The sequence below is a fragment of the Athene noctua genome, chromosome 3 (assembly GCF_965140245.1).
Source record: "Athene noctua chromosome 3, bAthNoc1.hap1.1, whole genome shotgun sequence".
In the NCBI taxonomy this organism is placed as follows: Eukaryota; Metazoa; Chordata; class Aves; order Strigiformes; family Strigidae; genus Athene; species Athene noctua.
The window spans coordinates 36,489,582-36,506,116 of NC_134039.1; the positions used below are offsets into that span (position 1 = coordinate 36,489,582).

At 41.1% G+C, this 16,535-nt stretch overlaps 1 protein-coding gene across 1 annotated transcript; it reads left to right on the forward strand.

The window, feature by feature from the left end:
* The first annotated feature begins 1,247 nt into the window (after positions 1-1,247).
* Positions 1,248-16,244, forward strand: NDUFA12 (NADH:ubiquinone oxidoreductase subunit A12). The gene is made up of 4 exons (XM_074902734.1): positions 1,248-1,407; positions 5,423-5,505; positions 6,447-6,534; positions 15,972-16,244. The coding sequence occupies exons 1-4, from the start codon at positions 1,319-1,321 to the stop codon at positions 16,150-16,152; spliced, it is 441 nt and encodes a 146-aa protein (XP_074758835.1). The 5' UTR covers positions 1,248-1,318; the 3' UTR covers positions 16,153-16,244.
* The last annotated feature ends 291 nt before the right edge of the window (positions 16,245-16,535 follow it).

Below are 16,535 nucleotides of genomic sequence, written 5' to 3' on the forward strand. Positions count from 1 at the left end.
TGAAGTAGTTTCTGCACCTTGCCAGACCAGCCTAGCAGCAACAGCAGTAAAGTACTTCCAATGTCCACAGCAGGGTGATCAAAAATCTTTTTTCCTGCTGGTGCAGAACCAGAAGACAGTGGAACAAAACAGAGATGGTGGGGTGGAGTGGTGGACGAGATTAGAGATACATGTTCATGGCCTGCCAGAGCTAGGAAAAGCCAGCGAGAGGTGAGACCGTTAAGCTCTTCTCTGACTGTCACTCACAGTTTGCATGGGGTGGGATGTCACCTCCTCCATCTCCTAATTGTTGATCTAGGCAACCCTGGACTCCTCACTGCCAGTCTAACTCTTCTCATTACACGTCTTGTGACCTGTGTGAAGTAAGTGATAGTGAGTATACATTTCTATTAAAAAGAGGGTTTTTTCCCTATTGTGAAGTTGTCTCACTGTTCTTCACGTGAGTAGGCAAATGTTCTTTTAATGGATCTAGACTATGGGGGTTGGAAGCCCAAATCTGTGTCTTCATCAGAAAACACCCTTCAGCAACCTTAACAAAGGCCATAAGAAAGATCTCACTGCTGGATGTTTCTGGATATTGTATGATCCGTTACCAGAAACAAAGCAAACCATACGCTGGCTGAACTGAGTGAAGCATGGTCTGCCAGTCCTGAGAAATGATCATCCCCTTGGCTGGTGAGGCGGTACCTGGGATACCAGAGTGCTGTTCGAGCAGGATGCTGAGATCCTGCTCCAGCAGAAGCTTGTTCCAACAGCCCGGGACGCGCATTTGTGAAGATGGGTTTTGAGGGAGTTCTGCACCTACAGGCTGGTGAAGAGGTGGACAGGGGCGTCTAATTGCAGGCTACAACTGTTTGCAGGGGAGTTAACCAGGACGATGGAGCCATATTCTTCAGCGGCGTGGATCACAGAGCAGGAGGAGACGGCTGAACACATACTTGGGAGGATCCGGATTAACGTTCTCGGCAGTTGGGCAGGGCAGCACCGGGCTGCCTGGAGCGCAGTAAATTCCCCTCCTCACCCGTTCTCAGGGGCAGGACAGAGAGAGCCACAGCGGGCCTGCCCCAAGCCGGACGCAGGCCTGGACGGCCCCAGAGGCCACGTCCAGCAGGCCCTGCCTCCGAGGCCCGGGGGGAGAGCAAGCACCAGGCAATTGTGGCTGGTAACATCCCTTCTCCACCTTCCCGCCCTCCCCCGGGCGCGGGACGGACGAGCCGGGGCTGCCCCAGCGAAGGGGCCGGGTCGCGGCGGGAGGCGGGGCGGCCCCGGGCCGGAACGGCGGCGGCGCCGGGAGCGGGCGGCCCCGCCTCGCCCCAAGATGGCGGAGTACGTGCAGGTGCTGAAGCGGGCGCTGAAGCACCTCAGCGGCCACGGCGGCGTCCGCGGCGCCCTATGGCAGCTGCTGAGGTAACGGGGCGCCCGGCGCAAGCGGCGGGAGGCGACTCCCCGCTCCGGGCTCGCCGCCCCGCGGGGTCACCTTGGCGGGCCGCGGCCAGCCGGGAGGGCGGGAGCCCTGACCCGTCCCGCCCCGGACGAAGCGGCGTTGGCGGGGTGGGGGGACGACCCGGCCGGGGCGGCCCCTGCTCAGCGCAGCGCAACGCCGGGGTGGCGGCCGGGCAGTGAGTGCCTCGGGCCGGGCGGTGCGCGGTGCTGGGCCAGGCCTCGGGAGGAGGCGGCTCCGCGCAGCCCTCCGCGGGGTCGTGCGGGTCGCCCCGGGGTCCTTGGCGTCGGTAGCGGAGACCGTGGTCAGACCGCGCCCTGGGCGGGCTCCGGCCGCTCTTTTCTTTCGGCATCTTGTCGGGTTCCTCGGTGCTGAGCTGTCAGTGTTGCCCAGGCGGGTTTTCCCGGTGTTGATGGTTAGTCCTGTTGATGCCTCTAGGAAATTTTCTACTCTGCTCATTCTAAACTTGTAAATAGAGCAGTGACAGGGTAAGTCACTGATTTAAGAGTGTTGTGGTCGGAAGAAGGAAGGGAGCGAATTACTCCAATTTTGTATAAACGGTGCATGTCTGGTTAACGCTAAAAAGATTGATAGGAGGGGAGGATTCTTCCCCAGGAGTTGCCACAAGATGGATGACTGACTGAGAAGAAGATCGGCAGTAACTGGGGAAAAGATAAAGGCAGCAGGGAAGGGAGGCTGTGACCACTGACTCATTTTAAGACCAAGGCGTCTGTCGTCGTCCGTCCGTCCCCCCCCCCCCTTGAGTTTGTGAAGATGAATTAAGACACCATAGCTTCAAATCGAAACAGGGCATGTTGTTAACTAGTGGAGGACAAAGTGATAAGAAACTAACCTACAGTAAATGTGTCTTCGTGTAGCCTGAATTGTATAAATACATTGGCGTTCTTTTGTGCGGTGTGCTGGCTTTGTCAAATTACCACCTAGCACCCCAGTCCACGCAGACATGGAATAAATAAATACCTCTGCTATGTGTGTATACTGACATATTGCACACTGGGTAAGCAACCCCACTTGAGGGACAACACTGTGGACGCAGCTGTGTGTGGATGCTCTGCTCTGCTGCAGTTGCCTCCCAGGCTCGTGTAGTCCACCATCACACTGGCCCACTGGCTCTTTGCTCTGGATCACCTCAGGTTGATGATGGCTTCCTTGGACTGTCCAGTGGACAAATCAGAAAGCCATGCTTCTGCTAAAATCCTGTGGTATAAAGCAGAGAATGAGTTCATCTGCCTTACCAGCTGTAATTCTTTAACACTTCCAACCCTATGTCTGACTGTTTGGCAGTGTTTTTTCACCCTTGACCTGTGCTCAGCTTTGGATGCACTCTAGCCCACAGTGGTATTTTCTGCAGAATTAGTTGCAGCCTTTGTTTTCAGTCGTGCCTGTGTACTTTGTTCTCCCAGCACAGAACCATGTGCTCATCCACATTAAACTTTCTCCTGGTTTGTTTGTTTGGTTTTTTTTCCCACTCAAATCACATCTCTACCTTGTGAAGAGTATTTTGAATTGTGATGCTTTGTGCTTGAAACTCCTCCCAAACAGGAGGAGCTGCACATTTACTAAGGTACTCTTTGTCATTCAGATCCTCGATGAAAGGTAGGGTGGGAGTCTGAATGGTCCATCATCCCAGTTTGGCAGTGTCAGTAACCTGTGTTATCTTTGTAGCTGGTCTTGGAAAGTAATGAAACATTTCTTAAGGGTACAGTGAATGTTGTAGGCCTGACCACATAGCGAAAAAGCCTTAATAATGGGAAGTCAGGAGTATGGGATAGGGAGGATTTGCAAAGTTAAAGTTCCCTTCTATATATCAAGGGCTCTTTTATGCTAAAATAAACAAGCCAAGCTTTCTGAGCCTTCCTGAAGACTTTTTTTTTTTCTTCTAGTCATCATAATAGCTCTTTTTCTGTTATTTCTTGTAGTTTAAATTGATCCTGTTCACTGAAGACAGCTCAGTTCACCTGGAACATCCAAGGATCAGCTTGACTTTTTCTCCCCACTTGTCACTTAATTGGCAGCTCATTATTGTTTTGTGACATCCAGATGTGATTTTCCTTGTGATTATACACACAGTGCTTCAGGTTTAATTAGTCTCCAGGTGTATCACCTTGTGCTATGACCTTCATACCATTGAATTTCCATAATACCATAAGCACATCTGAATGAATGTTTTGTCAGGGAGCTTTTGTGAGTCAAAAATCATGGGCTATGTTGACACCTTTCTACCACACAGTAAAATGGAGCGGGGCAGTACTGGAGGCAGCAGTCTCTTTCTTCTTTCATAAGACTGAAGTCAGAAGAGCGGTGTGCTAGGTGGAGAATCACATCTGATCCTCGTAACAGTACCAACCACAAACATAGTTGCTGCCTCCCCTTCACCTTTCAGGCCATTGAATATTCTCTCCCAGCTCAAGGAGTGGACATGGCATTTACAGGAAGACTAATCAAGGTGTATGTTTCTTGCAACAATTGATATCTTTAAGAAGTAATTATTGGTAACTTGGAAAGACAATTTACCCAACTCAGGAGACTCTTTCTCTGCAGGGGTTTTATTATGAATTTCCCTGTTTTTCTCTGTGTTTCCCACTAAGGTGGTTGGAACAGCTTTTATGCAGTAGAAGTCAAATTAAGAGCCTGTGTGCCTGGAAACATTCTCCTTACTCAAGACTCAGTGAAATTGTCTGGAAAATGTCCTCTGGAAGCCATAAATACCTCTTAGTGTTTGATATCAGTATGAGCATGAAGTTAGGACAAGAGTATAAGAACCCTTACAAGAAAGGGAGGGGAAGAAGGAAGGGAAAGCCACAGTGAAATGGGTCTTTTTCTGGAGCTGGTAGCTCAGGCTTGGATAGCTGAGTCAGACATCTTTTAGTGTTTCTTTGACAGAGCAGAGCTGTGTCAGAGAATCTTCCTGCCTGGGATCACAGAAGTTTAATAAAATGGGTACTTGGTCAAGTGATAATCACTTTCATGCACCTTGGGACAAAAGGTGACTAAAAATTTTATCTGTGTGTTATATAGTTAAACTCCTAACTAAGGAAGCATGTATGTTCTTCTGTCATTCCTTCTGTCACTTGGGACTGAGTTGAGAGTGTATGTACTGCTACAAACAACTAAAACCTTTGAGAGTAAACTTTTCTGATGTAATTCTCTGCCTGGGATAAATGTCAGTAAAAAGGAAATCAAATATACAGATCCAGGGGCAAAAGAGCACTTCAGTAATTTTAAGATTTTATCAATAGAATGTAAATCATAGGTTCAGTTTAAGTATTGATACATACACTAATGTTAAAATATGTTCCGTATAAAGAGTTGAAACTGGTATATACCTTATCTGGGTCAATTTAAGTCTCTGCTTTCATCGTTTTCAGTTATACAAAAGCTAGAAAGTAACAGTTGTAATTTAGGGTTGAGAATGCATTTCCTTGTCAAGCAGCTACAATGGCTTAAAATGTTACTATTCCTCTCCTGGAGGTTAGTGCCCACACAGACCGGTGAGATCTCTTAAGCTGCTTCAGTGCTGACTGTTTTCCATGGCAATTCAAGCTGAAATGGTAGTAATAAATAATTGAGAAGGATGGTAACGTCTTCAACTAAGCGAATTAACCTGTCTCTGGGACTCCCTTCCACAGTATTGAAGGTTTTGAGGGTGCTTAGTTGTGCTGTATTGCGGAGCTGCTTTATCTTCCACTATAAAGAACTTTTAAATAAATAATATCCCCCAAAAGCCTTTTTGTATTACTTTTATTATCCTGTCACTGGAATGCACAGTAAAAGCACGGTGACATTAGTTGCAGGAATTGGTGATTATGTATTGCAGTCCTTTAATAGTTTTTTTGATAGCTTTACATACATATGTTTAAGAGTTTTCATTACAGATTTTTTACCAACCCCTAAGAAACCTCTATCACAACTTCATTCTAAGACGATGTCAACTGAAACTGTTGTTTTGGACATTCACAGAGTCAATGATTTGAAGACTGGTACACTGATAGGAACTGACAAGTATGGCAACAAATACTATGAAGACAAAAGAAACTTCTTTGGTATGTGTGTACCTCCTGACCGACTGTCCAGCTCTGTATAGCTTGTGTAGTTCCTTTTAGTGAAATAGAACTTCTTGCCTGCCTGACATCCTCGCACTTGAGTTGTGCGAGTCTTAGAGAGGGGGCTCATAGAAGTGCTTTTACATCTTTTGTCTTTCTACTGCTTCCCTCAAACATGGTCAATCTGAAATAATAAATATGGGATAAATATAAACCAGTCAGATGCTCTCCATGTAGGTCTGCCTGTATGGTAGTGTGACTGAGAGTTGAATTTGGTCCTTGCCCTAAAAGCTAATAGCTTAACAGGTAGGGGAAGAAAGAGAGGTGACTTTAAAACTTCCTCACAGTTGATCACAGATATGATCACTTCAGGGCAAGGAAACACAGGTTAGCTTAAACTTCCTACTAAGTAATTGGATTTTAAATAACATTTGTAGAGTACTTAAAAAGGTAGGCTTAAAACAATTGAGGTGATGTGTAAGCAGTTGATATGCTGGTTAGGGTAAGCTTTGCCTAGTTAACATGTAAGGTACCTGGGAAAGCAGTTGCTGGTAAATATTCCTTGGTAGTTTTTTATGGCTGAAACTTAGTTTAATCTTAGGTTATTAATGACAATGTCCTTTGGGAAAAGACTCCTTCTAAAGAGGAAAAAGTCCCCAGACCTGTTTCACTGCCTGAAAATTTTGTAAGTTCCTATTTCCCGGTACTTACACAAGAACAAATACTAACTTCCTTGTGGGAGTGTTAGATTCAGCCAAATAAAAATACAGTAACGGTGGAAATACAGAAGATTTAGAAAAGCTCTACTGACTTTGAAATAAGTGCCCATAATGATAGATACTTTTAGTGAAATTACTTTTCCTTGTGTTTTCATGAATTCTATCCTTTATATGAAGATAATTTTTTTGAGCTTATACAATATTTCTGTCTGTTTATTTAAGGTCGACACAGATGGGTCATCTACACTAATGAAATGAATGGCAAAAATACGTTTTGGGAAGTTGATGGAAGTATGGTGCCCCCCGAATGGTGAGTGATTTAGCTTAATAATGTGGACAGATAACAATTGTGTAATTGCCCATATATTTTCTTGTCTTGCAAAGCAGAAGACTAAAAAAAAACCACAAACAATTTTATGGTAATAAAATTTTCTTGGATGCAGCTATTTTATAGATGACCAGAAGATTTCAGACTGGTTACTTTTAATTTCAAACTGCATTCATAATGTTACATTGCTCACTGTCCTGACAGTCTCACTCGCTGCTTCTTGGAATGAGAAGAGCATTTTGCCAGCCAGATTGAGCAGGTCAAGCCAGTCTTCCAGTTTTCCTTATTAGTTGTAGTTCTGTTTTACAGGCTTTGCCAAACCATTAGTGTTGAGCAACCAGAGGTAGAAAAAATATTTTTATTATCCATCCTATTCAAGAACCTAAAAAACTTAAGGCAATGATGGAACAACATTCCTTAATCCACAGCCATTAACAGCATAATTGTTTCAATTTATATACATTGTTACTCTACAAGATGATGAGCAGCAAGGGGCAGGATGCTCTGTATGTTGACTTCTACTTGACTATAATTTTTCTTAAGATTTTATTTTTTGTTTATACATTTCAGTAATAATTCTGTACAACCTTGAGTTCCAGAAGGTCTCTGGCCACACAACTGTTAATACTTTTTTTTGTGTCTTCCTCAATAGTTCAGGAAGAACACATACCAAATAACAGCGTATGATACCAAAAAAAATCTCAACCTGATTCTTGAGGAATATGAATAGCACTTTAGCCACAAAGCAGTGGAAGGTGATATGAAGTAAGAGGTGCTTGGCTAGACTGAGCATTGGTGAACACTGTTTTTTATTATTCCTGTGATAGATGTTTTGTGCCGAGGCTGAGACTGATCATCTAAACTCTTAAATTGTGTCTCTCCTTAGAACATTTGAGAAATGCATGGGTAGGTTGTCTAGGTAGTCAATTTTGTCAAATTCTCCCAGCCTTAAAATTATGTTTAATGCAGTTAATGCTTTTTTGTGTCTTCTCCAGTAAGAGCTTAATGGCATTGTTTTTTAGAAGTGACATTAGTATCTCCAAAACTAGCATGTTCATGCCAGTGCTAGGCTGTTCCTTGTTATCTGCATAATAACTGTTTGGTTCTATTTTTTTCTCCTTTCACTGTTACACTGTGCCAGTTTTCAAGATTTTCCTTATTTTGAGGCACAGTTTTTGATGTGGGGGGTTTTTTTATTTGCTCGTGCTTATGTGTTGTTTATATATTGTGTCCTTACAAACCTCGACAGAGGTTTTCTTCCTGAATATCGAAGTGGTGTTTCTAGGATTAAGTAGCTTGTTTAGATCACATAAATCAGTGAGGTAGAAAAACTTGTTTTCCTATCAGTGTGGAAGAAAATTGCCTTAGAAGAAACAGTATGTTTCATTATTTTCACGACTAGCCAGCGCAGTGGGGCACAAAAGGATAAACAGTCCTGTGTTCTAAGGTATTTTTGTCAGGAAACTTAGTTGTGCAGTATTGCTCAGTTTTTTGGGTTTGTTTTTTTTTAAAATTGCTGATAAATTTGTATTTCCCATGTTATCCTTAGATGTTTATTATTAGGTAAGAAAACTAGCTTTGTGACACATCTATATCACTGACCTGTGTTGTGTTTAATCCCAGCTGGCAGCTAAGCATCATGTGTCTGCTCACTCATTCCTCACCTCTCCCAGTGGGATGGAGAGGATAATCAAAAAAAGCAAAACTTGCTGGTTGAGATAAGAACAGTTTAATAACTAAAATAAAACATAATAACAACAATAATAATAAGATATAATAATAGTTGTAATAGAAAGGAAAATAGCAAAAAAAGGGAGAAATAAAACCCAGAAAAGACAAGTGATGCACAATGCAATTGCTTACTACCCCACCAGCTGATGCCGGAGCAGTGATCTGCCCCTCCTGGCCCACTCCCCCCAATTTCTATACTGAGCATGATGCTCTATGGTATGGAATATCCCTTTGGCTAGTTCAGGTCAGCTGTCCTGGCCAGGCTCCCTCCCAGCTTCTTGTGCACTTGCTCGCTGGCAGAACATGGAAAACTGAAATTTCCTTAACTTAGGATCAGCGCTCCTTAGCCACAACTAAAACATCAGTGTTTTACCAACATTATTCTCACACTAAATCCAAACCACAGCACTGTACCAGCCACTAGGAAGAAAATTAACTCTATCCCAGCTGAAGCCAGGACAACCTGCAATTCTGTACTGTTTAGATACATTTTTAAAAATACTTCTATTTTGACTGGGAATAAATGCTCTTTTTTAAGATTAAAAAAAAAAAAAATTAACATGGCATAGACTTCTGAATTGAGACTGTTAATATATTATACAAGTTGCTGTCAGTGTAACACTGGGGTTCTGCAACACAGGAAACAAGCAGGTTTTTTTGATCCAGAGTTTGTTGGAAATAAATTTAGATTGTGGGAAATTACTTCTATTAAAAAAGAGATTAATTTGGCCTATAGTATACTAGTATCTGTCCCGTCACACACAGAGAAGTAAAGTAAAAATTGTTCATTTGTTAAAGCACTAGCCCTCCCTTCAACAGATGGAAAGGTGAGACTAATTTGTCATCCTTGGGTCAGCTGTGAAGTATATAAAGTACCATTGTAACAGCTGGGTTGTGATCTGAATACTTCTTCCAAACGCTGATTTTGACTCTGGGTTTTAGTTAATTCAGCTCAGTAGAGCATTTTGTGGGTGTGGTATTGTACCCTCTGTAGGTGGAAGCAGGTTTTACTGCATTGTTTATGCTGGTGCTGGTTTCAGACGATAGTGTGCAAGTGTCATGCCTAAAGATGACACTTTAACAAAATCAAGTCTAAGACCAGGGCTAACCTAGAGATTTCAGATTTTCCTTTTTTAAATAGTAATGCGAACTAGCTTGTAGTGATTTTCTAGCATTATAAAAATTGTACTGTGTGTAGGGTTATGCTACTGATTACACTGTTTTCTTGGGAAGTATAGAGAACACTAGCAGATGTGCAGGAAAAACACTTTCTTCCTTTTTTTTTTTCTCAGTGTATCATACTACAGGTTGTTTTTCTCCATGTTTCTGGTTGTTGAATACACTGTGATCTTAAAGTATAATTTTGTGGTCATGTGCCTTCAGGATTGTGGAATATGAATGATTGAAATACAGTCAAGTGGACCTCATCATGCGTGATGAATTGGAAAAAGGCACTTTGGTATACTGAAAAGTTCTGAAAACAACTGTCTGGAAAAAATAAAATGATAATTCGTTTAACTACCCTTTACCTTCTGTCAGATATTGGAGAAAAGGAAAAAGCAGCAAGAAAAAACATCTTGTATGTAATAACATATTGTAATACCATTTTTAGAAACTACTGAATATTTTCAGTATGCTGAAATAATTGATGTAATGTCTTTTGACAACGGATGTACTGAAATCACAGTCTGGAGGAAATCAAAAGAGTTGTTTTGACATACGTCTACTATACAGAGAATTGAGACTGTTGCTTTTTTAAAATTGTGCCATACCAGAATATGTAGGCTTATTCTGATTTAGTTGTGATATTTAACTTCTTTGTTACTCTGGATTTTCTTTTCTTACTTTCAAAATCAAGCTGTTGGTATCCACTTTTTGGACACAAGTTAGTTAAATTTTTTTTTACATATATATATTCCCTCAATACTTGTGTTAGGAATGATTAGTATTAATCTTGTAATGCTATACAAGATTTTGGGCACATTTTTTTTCCTAAATGAAGACATCTTCTACACTGTTAGACAGTTAGAAAAGCCAAAATACTTGTTTTGTCTCCTCCTGTTCAGAGCATGTTGTTTGCAGGAGCTTAGTACTTCCATTTTGAACACACTGATCAGGTGTGCTCTGTGAACATATAAACAAAAAAAGTTAAATCTGTTTATACCGATGCCTGCCTGTATGCATAGTGCTTTCATAGATGTCTCCGTTACAAATTGCTATAATCGTTGGGCTGTGTGTTGAGCTCATTTCCATTTTACTGTTACTTTAGAAAGCCCAGTGTCACCTTTTGTTCATCATTCATTTATCTCCCAAAAATTCTGCAGTTAGCAAATCACCTCCTGGAGCCCCAGGTGATACTGGTTTTTAGAACTGGCATATGCTGCTTCATGCATGTACTCACATTCACGTGTAGTCACAACTTATGTGTGGATGCACTCATTACAACCAAAACTTTTTTCTGTTCGCTCAAAAATAACGAAAAACCAAGTAGGAACATGATAAATTAATTTCAGGTTTAATATATTATACTTTTTGTTCTGTAGAAAAGCTTTTGAAATGTTTTGGGGAAGAAAACGTTAGTGTTAAGATTAAGACGAAAATGTGACTCCTTGGGAATCCCTGAGCAGCTTGTAAGTACTAGTTAGGGTACCAACAGGCAAAGAGTTTTCATAGTAAAAACTGGCTGTCTTGAATGTATACTTCTTGATAATAATGTGATTTGCAGTCTTTGTAGGGCAAGGGCTATATAGGGGTTATAGTTCCCTCCATCCACCCTGCCACCTGCCCCAGGAGAAGCAGGCTTGGATCAAGGCAAGCTGAAACGCAGATTAAATGTTCTGAGCAGGTTTGTGAGTAAGGAAGTGTGCTTAAAGGAGTGTTAGCTGGTTTTCCTCCTTAATCAAAGGCTGCACAGAGAAGTGAAATATTAGGGGTGTAAAATATAGATAGATGCGTCAGAGAACTCAGTGCTGCTTCTTTCATTGTTATTACCAGGTTATCTGCAGTTATAAGTCTGACAACATGGCAAGTTGTGGTGTCCCAAGAGGAAAAGGAGGAGTGAAATCATATGGCTGAGAGCAGAGACAGAGGGTAGGACCCTGCTCTTCTGGCATCTGCAGCCTCTTACTTTCTGGCGTGCAGGAGAGTAATGGGCAGTGCTGGAGGATGATCTAGGTGTTGCATAAATCCACGTTATCATAGTGTTGAGAAAGAAGCGTGCCATCCTGAGAAGTAGAAAGAATTACTGCCTGCACTCATGCAAAGTGACTCTTCCTTTCTGCTTATTACCAGAAAGATTTATATAGGGTATAGATTTTGTCTCTGGGCACCACGCTCTTAAAAAAACCCAAATACACACATAGACCAGTGGATGAAGCCTAGGGGAGGGCTGCAAGAACAATGAAACCTCTGAGTCTGAAGAAGGAAGAACTGAAATTTGAGAATAGTTTTTTCCTTTTACAGGGACACATAATTTTGCCAGCACTGTCCAATGGATATGTAATAATATCTGTCCTGTACTTTGATGTTTATTTCCTTATGGTGCAAATCTGATATCTTTGGAAGAAGCTTTAGGAGTGCTAACTTCATACAATGAAATATTTCAAATTTAACTTCAGTTTAATAATCTACATCCCCTTAGTTGATTTGACAGCTGAAGGAGGGTTGAGTGTAGTATCTCAGACTTAAAGTGCCAACATACTAAAAATGTGAAGAAATTTGCTATTCTCCCGTAAAACTGCTGCCCCCAGGGAAAACAAGATTGAACAGAAGAGAACGGGGGGTAAAATTTCCACTGTTGCAGCAGCTTCACAATAAGTTTGTGGGTTTTATAACTAGATTAAATGCTAGTGTGGTGTTTTCAGGCAAATGGGATGCTGTCTCATTACAATGGTATCTTATAGTAGCTTGCACGAGAAATCAAAGTTATCTCCCATGTGTAAACAAAACATGTTTCTTGTCCCTTTTTCCTTCTCTGCCCTTTGACCATAACACACATCTTCACTTCCGTTTTGTCTTATTGCAGCATGGTTAACTTGTTGAAAAAAGTGGATGCTAACAAGTTGGCAAACATCCTGAACTTACATAGATGGTGTCTGAACCTTGCAGATGCACATATGGTAGTAGTACGGAGTTTGTGTAGCATCCGTTCTTGTTTGACAGCTTGTACATCATATAATTGGCTCTGGTCCCTTGTAGCTTTAGTTTGAAATCTCCTTGCTTTTAAATGTCTCAACTTGGGAGAAAATTCTACATAGTCTTGAGAGCATTTGAAGATATTTGAGGTATCTTTCATCTGTTTATGCAAGGGAAAGTCCAGAGGCTTTGCTAGCCTCAGTCTGCTTGGTAGTGGCTCTGCTCTGTGAATCAGGAAGCTGCTTCAGCCTCTTCAGAGCTTTTGCTATCCTCCAGATTTTCTTTGCTCTGTGTAAATCATCTGCTTCTTTGTAGGTTTTCAGTCATTAATTGCTTTTGCATCCTGTTTTCTCATGCATGGATTTACAGGCAGAGTTTGTATAGAAATCTGGCCATCTGCAAGACATCAAATCTCTTTATTCATGCTGTTCAATCTAGTGCATGAAAAGCTCTTCTTGAGCATCTGGGAGTAGAGTCTATGAGACGTCAGGGCATCAAAGGACTCTTTGAGGGAGCTTGTCAAGGGGAAAGCCTTCCCAAAATAAAGTTTTCAAATTTTACAAACTTTTTCTTAAGTGGTGAGTGGGAGCTTTTGTTTGAAAGAACAAACTCTGCAAACCGAAGTGCTTTTGCAAGTCACATATTGCACTTTTAAGGGGAATCTGTTGTAACCAGGCTTAAGCCCTGAAACTCTTAAATATAAGCATATTTAATAGTTAACTCCACACTATCCACCCCATGACTATAGTTTTGCTACTTGTGTTTGAGACATTCCTCGGCTCAGAGGGCCTCTGGTCTCCCCCATCCCTTATCTCTCTCAGGATGTTTTTTGTTGCAGGCCTGTTTCTCTTGGGCCCTGTTTTGGGGAGTTATAAGTTGTCTCTCACAAGTTCTAAACAAACTTTTGAAATCTCTTCACGTATTTCAGTACCTGTGACTGTACTGACATGTCTCATAGGTGAGCAATTTTATTTCTACTTTCAAGTGAGAAGATGAGATTTGCTGATCTGTTTACATTTTGTGCCTGATTTCATATTGATGTTATAGAACTTCAGAAAATCCTGAAAGCAAATATAATAATTCCTCCAAAATACTGTATTTTACAGGACTTTGTGGATTTAGTCCCAGAAAAGCTGCAAAACAATAGTTTAAATGACAGAACAAAACTATTCTGTAAAATGAGTAAATAAGTCAATGTTGTGGTAAGTTTTCTGATGTTACAAGAGTGAGTGTACGACATAAGTACATTTCTAATGATGGAGGTGCCAGACATCGTGTAGGCTTGAAATCTACTTGATTTTAACTGAGCTTTAATACAGTTCTTGTGCTCTGCCTGCTCCAGCCTGTCTTTCAGGGCCTTTGTAACTGCATTTCTGTCTGAAAAGACAATTTTTTGTTTGTCCTGTTGGTGTGCATGACGTGTGGGAGTATGAGGCATGATGACAGTTGCATAAATAGGGTTTTGTCTGCAGGGTCCCTATTCACTATTACTAGAAGTGTCACTAGGTGAAGGTGTGTGAGTTTAAGTTGCCTTTATATGTTATGGTAAACAGTTTTGAAAAGCTGAGGCTCCTCTGGAGTGATACTATGAAGCATTTTGAAATGTCATACTTAAATCAGTATTGTCAGAATGTATACAGATACATGGACTGTTCTTTTCCCTTCCTCCCGTGCCACAAACTGTGTGTTTCTTTGTGTTAGCAGTGGAGAGCTGGCTTGTTGGGTATGAGCATATGATGCCACCTCTGACAAATTAGCTCTTTTACAGCATTTCTGCCAACTTTGATGATAGCTGTCATAGGACATGTGGTATCTCAGGTGCTGTGGAGCACAGTAGTACACCTGATTCTGATGGGCTTGAATTGGGAGAGGGAGTTCACCTAAGGTCAGTGCTCCGTGTAGTGCGGCCAGGGCACTTCAGAGGCTGGTAATACCTGGTTTACAATCAATCAAGGCCTGATCCTGTATCCTCAGACCACATCGTGATTAGTAGTGCTATGGGGCTGCCTTCTTTCAAGCAGAAATCATTACTAAAATCATTATTAAAAATCTTTTTTAATAGAAGTAATGGGAAATGTATACTTCAAAAAATACCAAATTTACAAAGGAGAGTGGGGGGAGGAAGAGAGGGAGCCCCTTCCCATTCATGTTGCATTGGGTCACTTCAACTGAACGTCTGTATAACTTTCAGACTCCTAAGTGGATAATTTTTCCCATAGGAGGCCATTCTTTACCCCTAAACAAGGTTTTTCTTCCTACTTTTAAAGGATTTTATGGTTCCATCAGGTTTTGTATTCAGGTCAATTTCCTGGCAGTCCTACAAGTGTGGCTTTGGTTTGGGGTTCTTGTTTGTTTTTTACTTACAGAAAAATGAACATGTGGCTGACATTTTTTTATAAAGTGAGATTTTGTACTGAAGTTATAGCCAAAGTTGTGAGTTTTTTCTGAAATAACTGTCTAGAAGCTATTTGACTGAAAAGATAATCAACCTTCTGTAGAGCTCTTCGGGTTTAGAATATACTTGGCAGTCTGTTTCTCGCTACTTTTATTGTGGCTTTGTTTTGCTGTATCAGTGAAGTGTGCCAGATTATTTGCTAAAGGCTGAAGATGCAATTTTTAGGCTTTTGAATAAAAACTGGAATAGAAGATTTCTTAATTTTAGGTCAGGTCTTTGGGAAAAGCTGATTAGCAGAAGCTTCTTTAATTCTACCTCAGTAAAAAATACGTAAACTTGCAAAAAAAGTCAGAACCTCTGTCATAACTGTGCATACAGTATGAAGTATATGTAGACTGGCAGGTAATTAAAATGTTATTCAGGTTTAAAAGTTGCTTTGGGCACTGAAGCATAAATGGCATGAAATCAGTTCAGTAGTGTTTCAGTAAATTGTTAAGGAAAATACTTTACTTGCTCATTAATGTTGTTTGTACAGGGGAGGATTGACATTTAGTTAATAGGTAAAGGATAATCACGTGGTAATTACCCCATCACTTTTTGGTAGTAATAATTTTATTCCGCAGTCAGCAAACAGTTGCATGATTATATTAGGTGAACCTGCATCATTAATCCATATCCTAAGTGGTAGCCTCGTGAATGCTTTGGAGATGGTATCGAAACTGTTGTGCAGTGTAATCTTCAGGTAATTCAAAACAAAGCAAAACAAAACCCAACAAAAAAAACCCCAGACAACAAAAGAAAACCTTGTGGTTTTGTCATCTGTAGTGCCTGCCTTGACCTGGCTGGCTGGTTAAGGCCATACAAACATGTAACAATGAAATACTGTCTGCCCAAATACTAAGCCTACAAAGGAACAGGAAATTCAAACTCAGGTGTACTTTCAGTTGCTTGGAAGCAGAGCTGTTGTTTGTGTAGTTACTTTACATCAGTATCCTGTAGTCTCGTCCAAAATCATTAAAATTATTTCCCACCACCCACCCCACCCCCTCAAAATAAATGCTTAGTATGTGTTCAGAGGAGAAGCCTTGGGAGTCAGGAGGAAGGCTTGTTACACACCATGTAATGTTCCTTAGTAACAAAGTGTCTTTTTCCTCTTAAGGCATCGCTGGCTTCACTCAATGACGGATGACCCTCCAACTACTCATCCACCAGTTGCTCGTAAATTTATCTGGGAGAATCATAAATTCAATCTGAGTGGCACTCCCGGACAGTACGTACCTTACTCAACTACTCGCAAGAAGATACAAGAGTGGATCCCACCTACAACAGCTAGCAAATAACAATAACAAAAAATGTGACTTGTCTCAGCTTTGGCTTTCAGCATAAATTGTATTTTCACTGATTTTGTTCAAAATAAAAGGGTCCTATAACAGCTGTAGTTTAGTGTATTGAACTGAGGGTAAAACAAGTGAGAAAACATTGGGAAGATGTAGAGGACAGAATATATGACAAGTCTTAATCTTGTCAAGATACTGGGCTTTTTTTCATATTGTCAGTGGCTCTCGCCTGCACATAAGCAGCTTTCAAACTCTTTTTAGCATAATAACCATTCCTGTGACAGTCATGTCTCATGTTTGCACCATTCAGCAGAATACAAATATAAATTTGAAATATGGGATTCTTATCTTTAACATTATCCTGTTATAGTCTCTGCATGGCAAAT

Bases quoted from the DNA above. Each gene is read 5' to 3' on its own strand.
- NDUFA12 (XM_074902734.1), top strand. From the start codon at position 1,319: ATGGCGGAGTACGTGCAGGTGCTGAAGCGGGCGCTGAAGCACCTCAGC. The intron at 1,408-5,422 runs GTAACGGGGCGC...GGACATTCACAG, and splicing joins GCCCTATGGCAGCTGCTGAG to AGTCAATGATTTGAAGACTG. The intron at 5,506-6,446 runs GTATGTGTGTAC...TGTTTATTTAAG, and splicing joins AGACAAAAGAAACTTCTTTG to GTCGACACAGATGGGTCATC.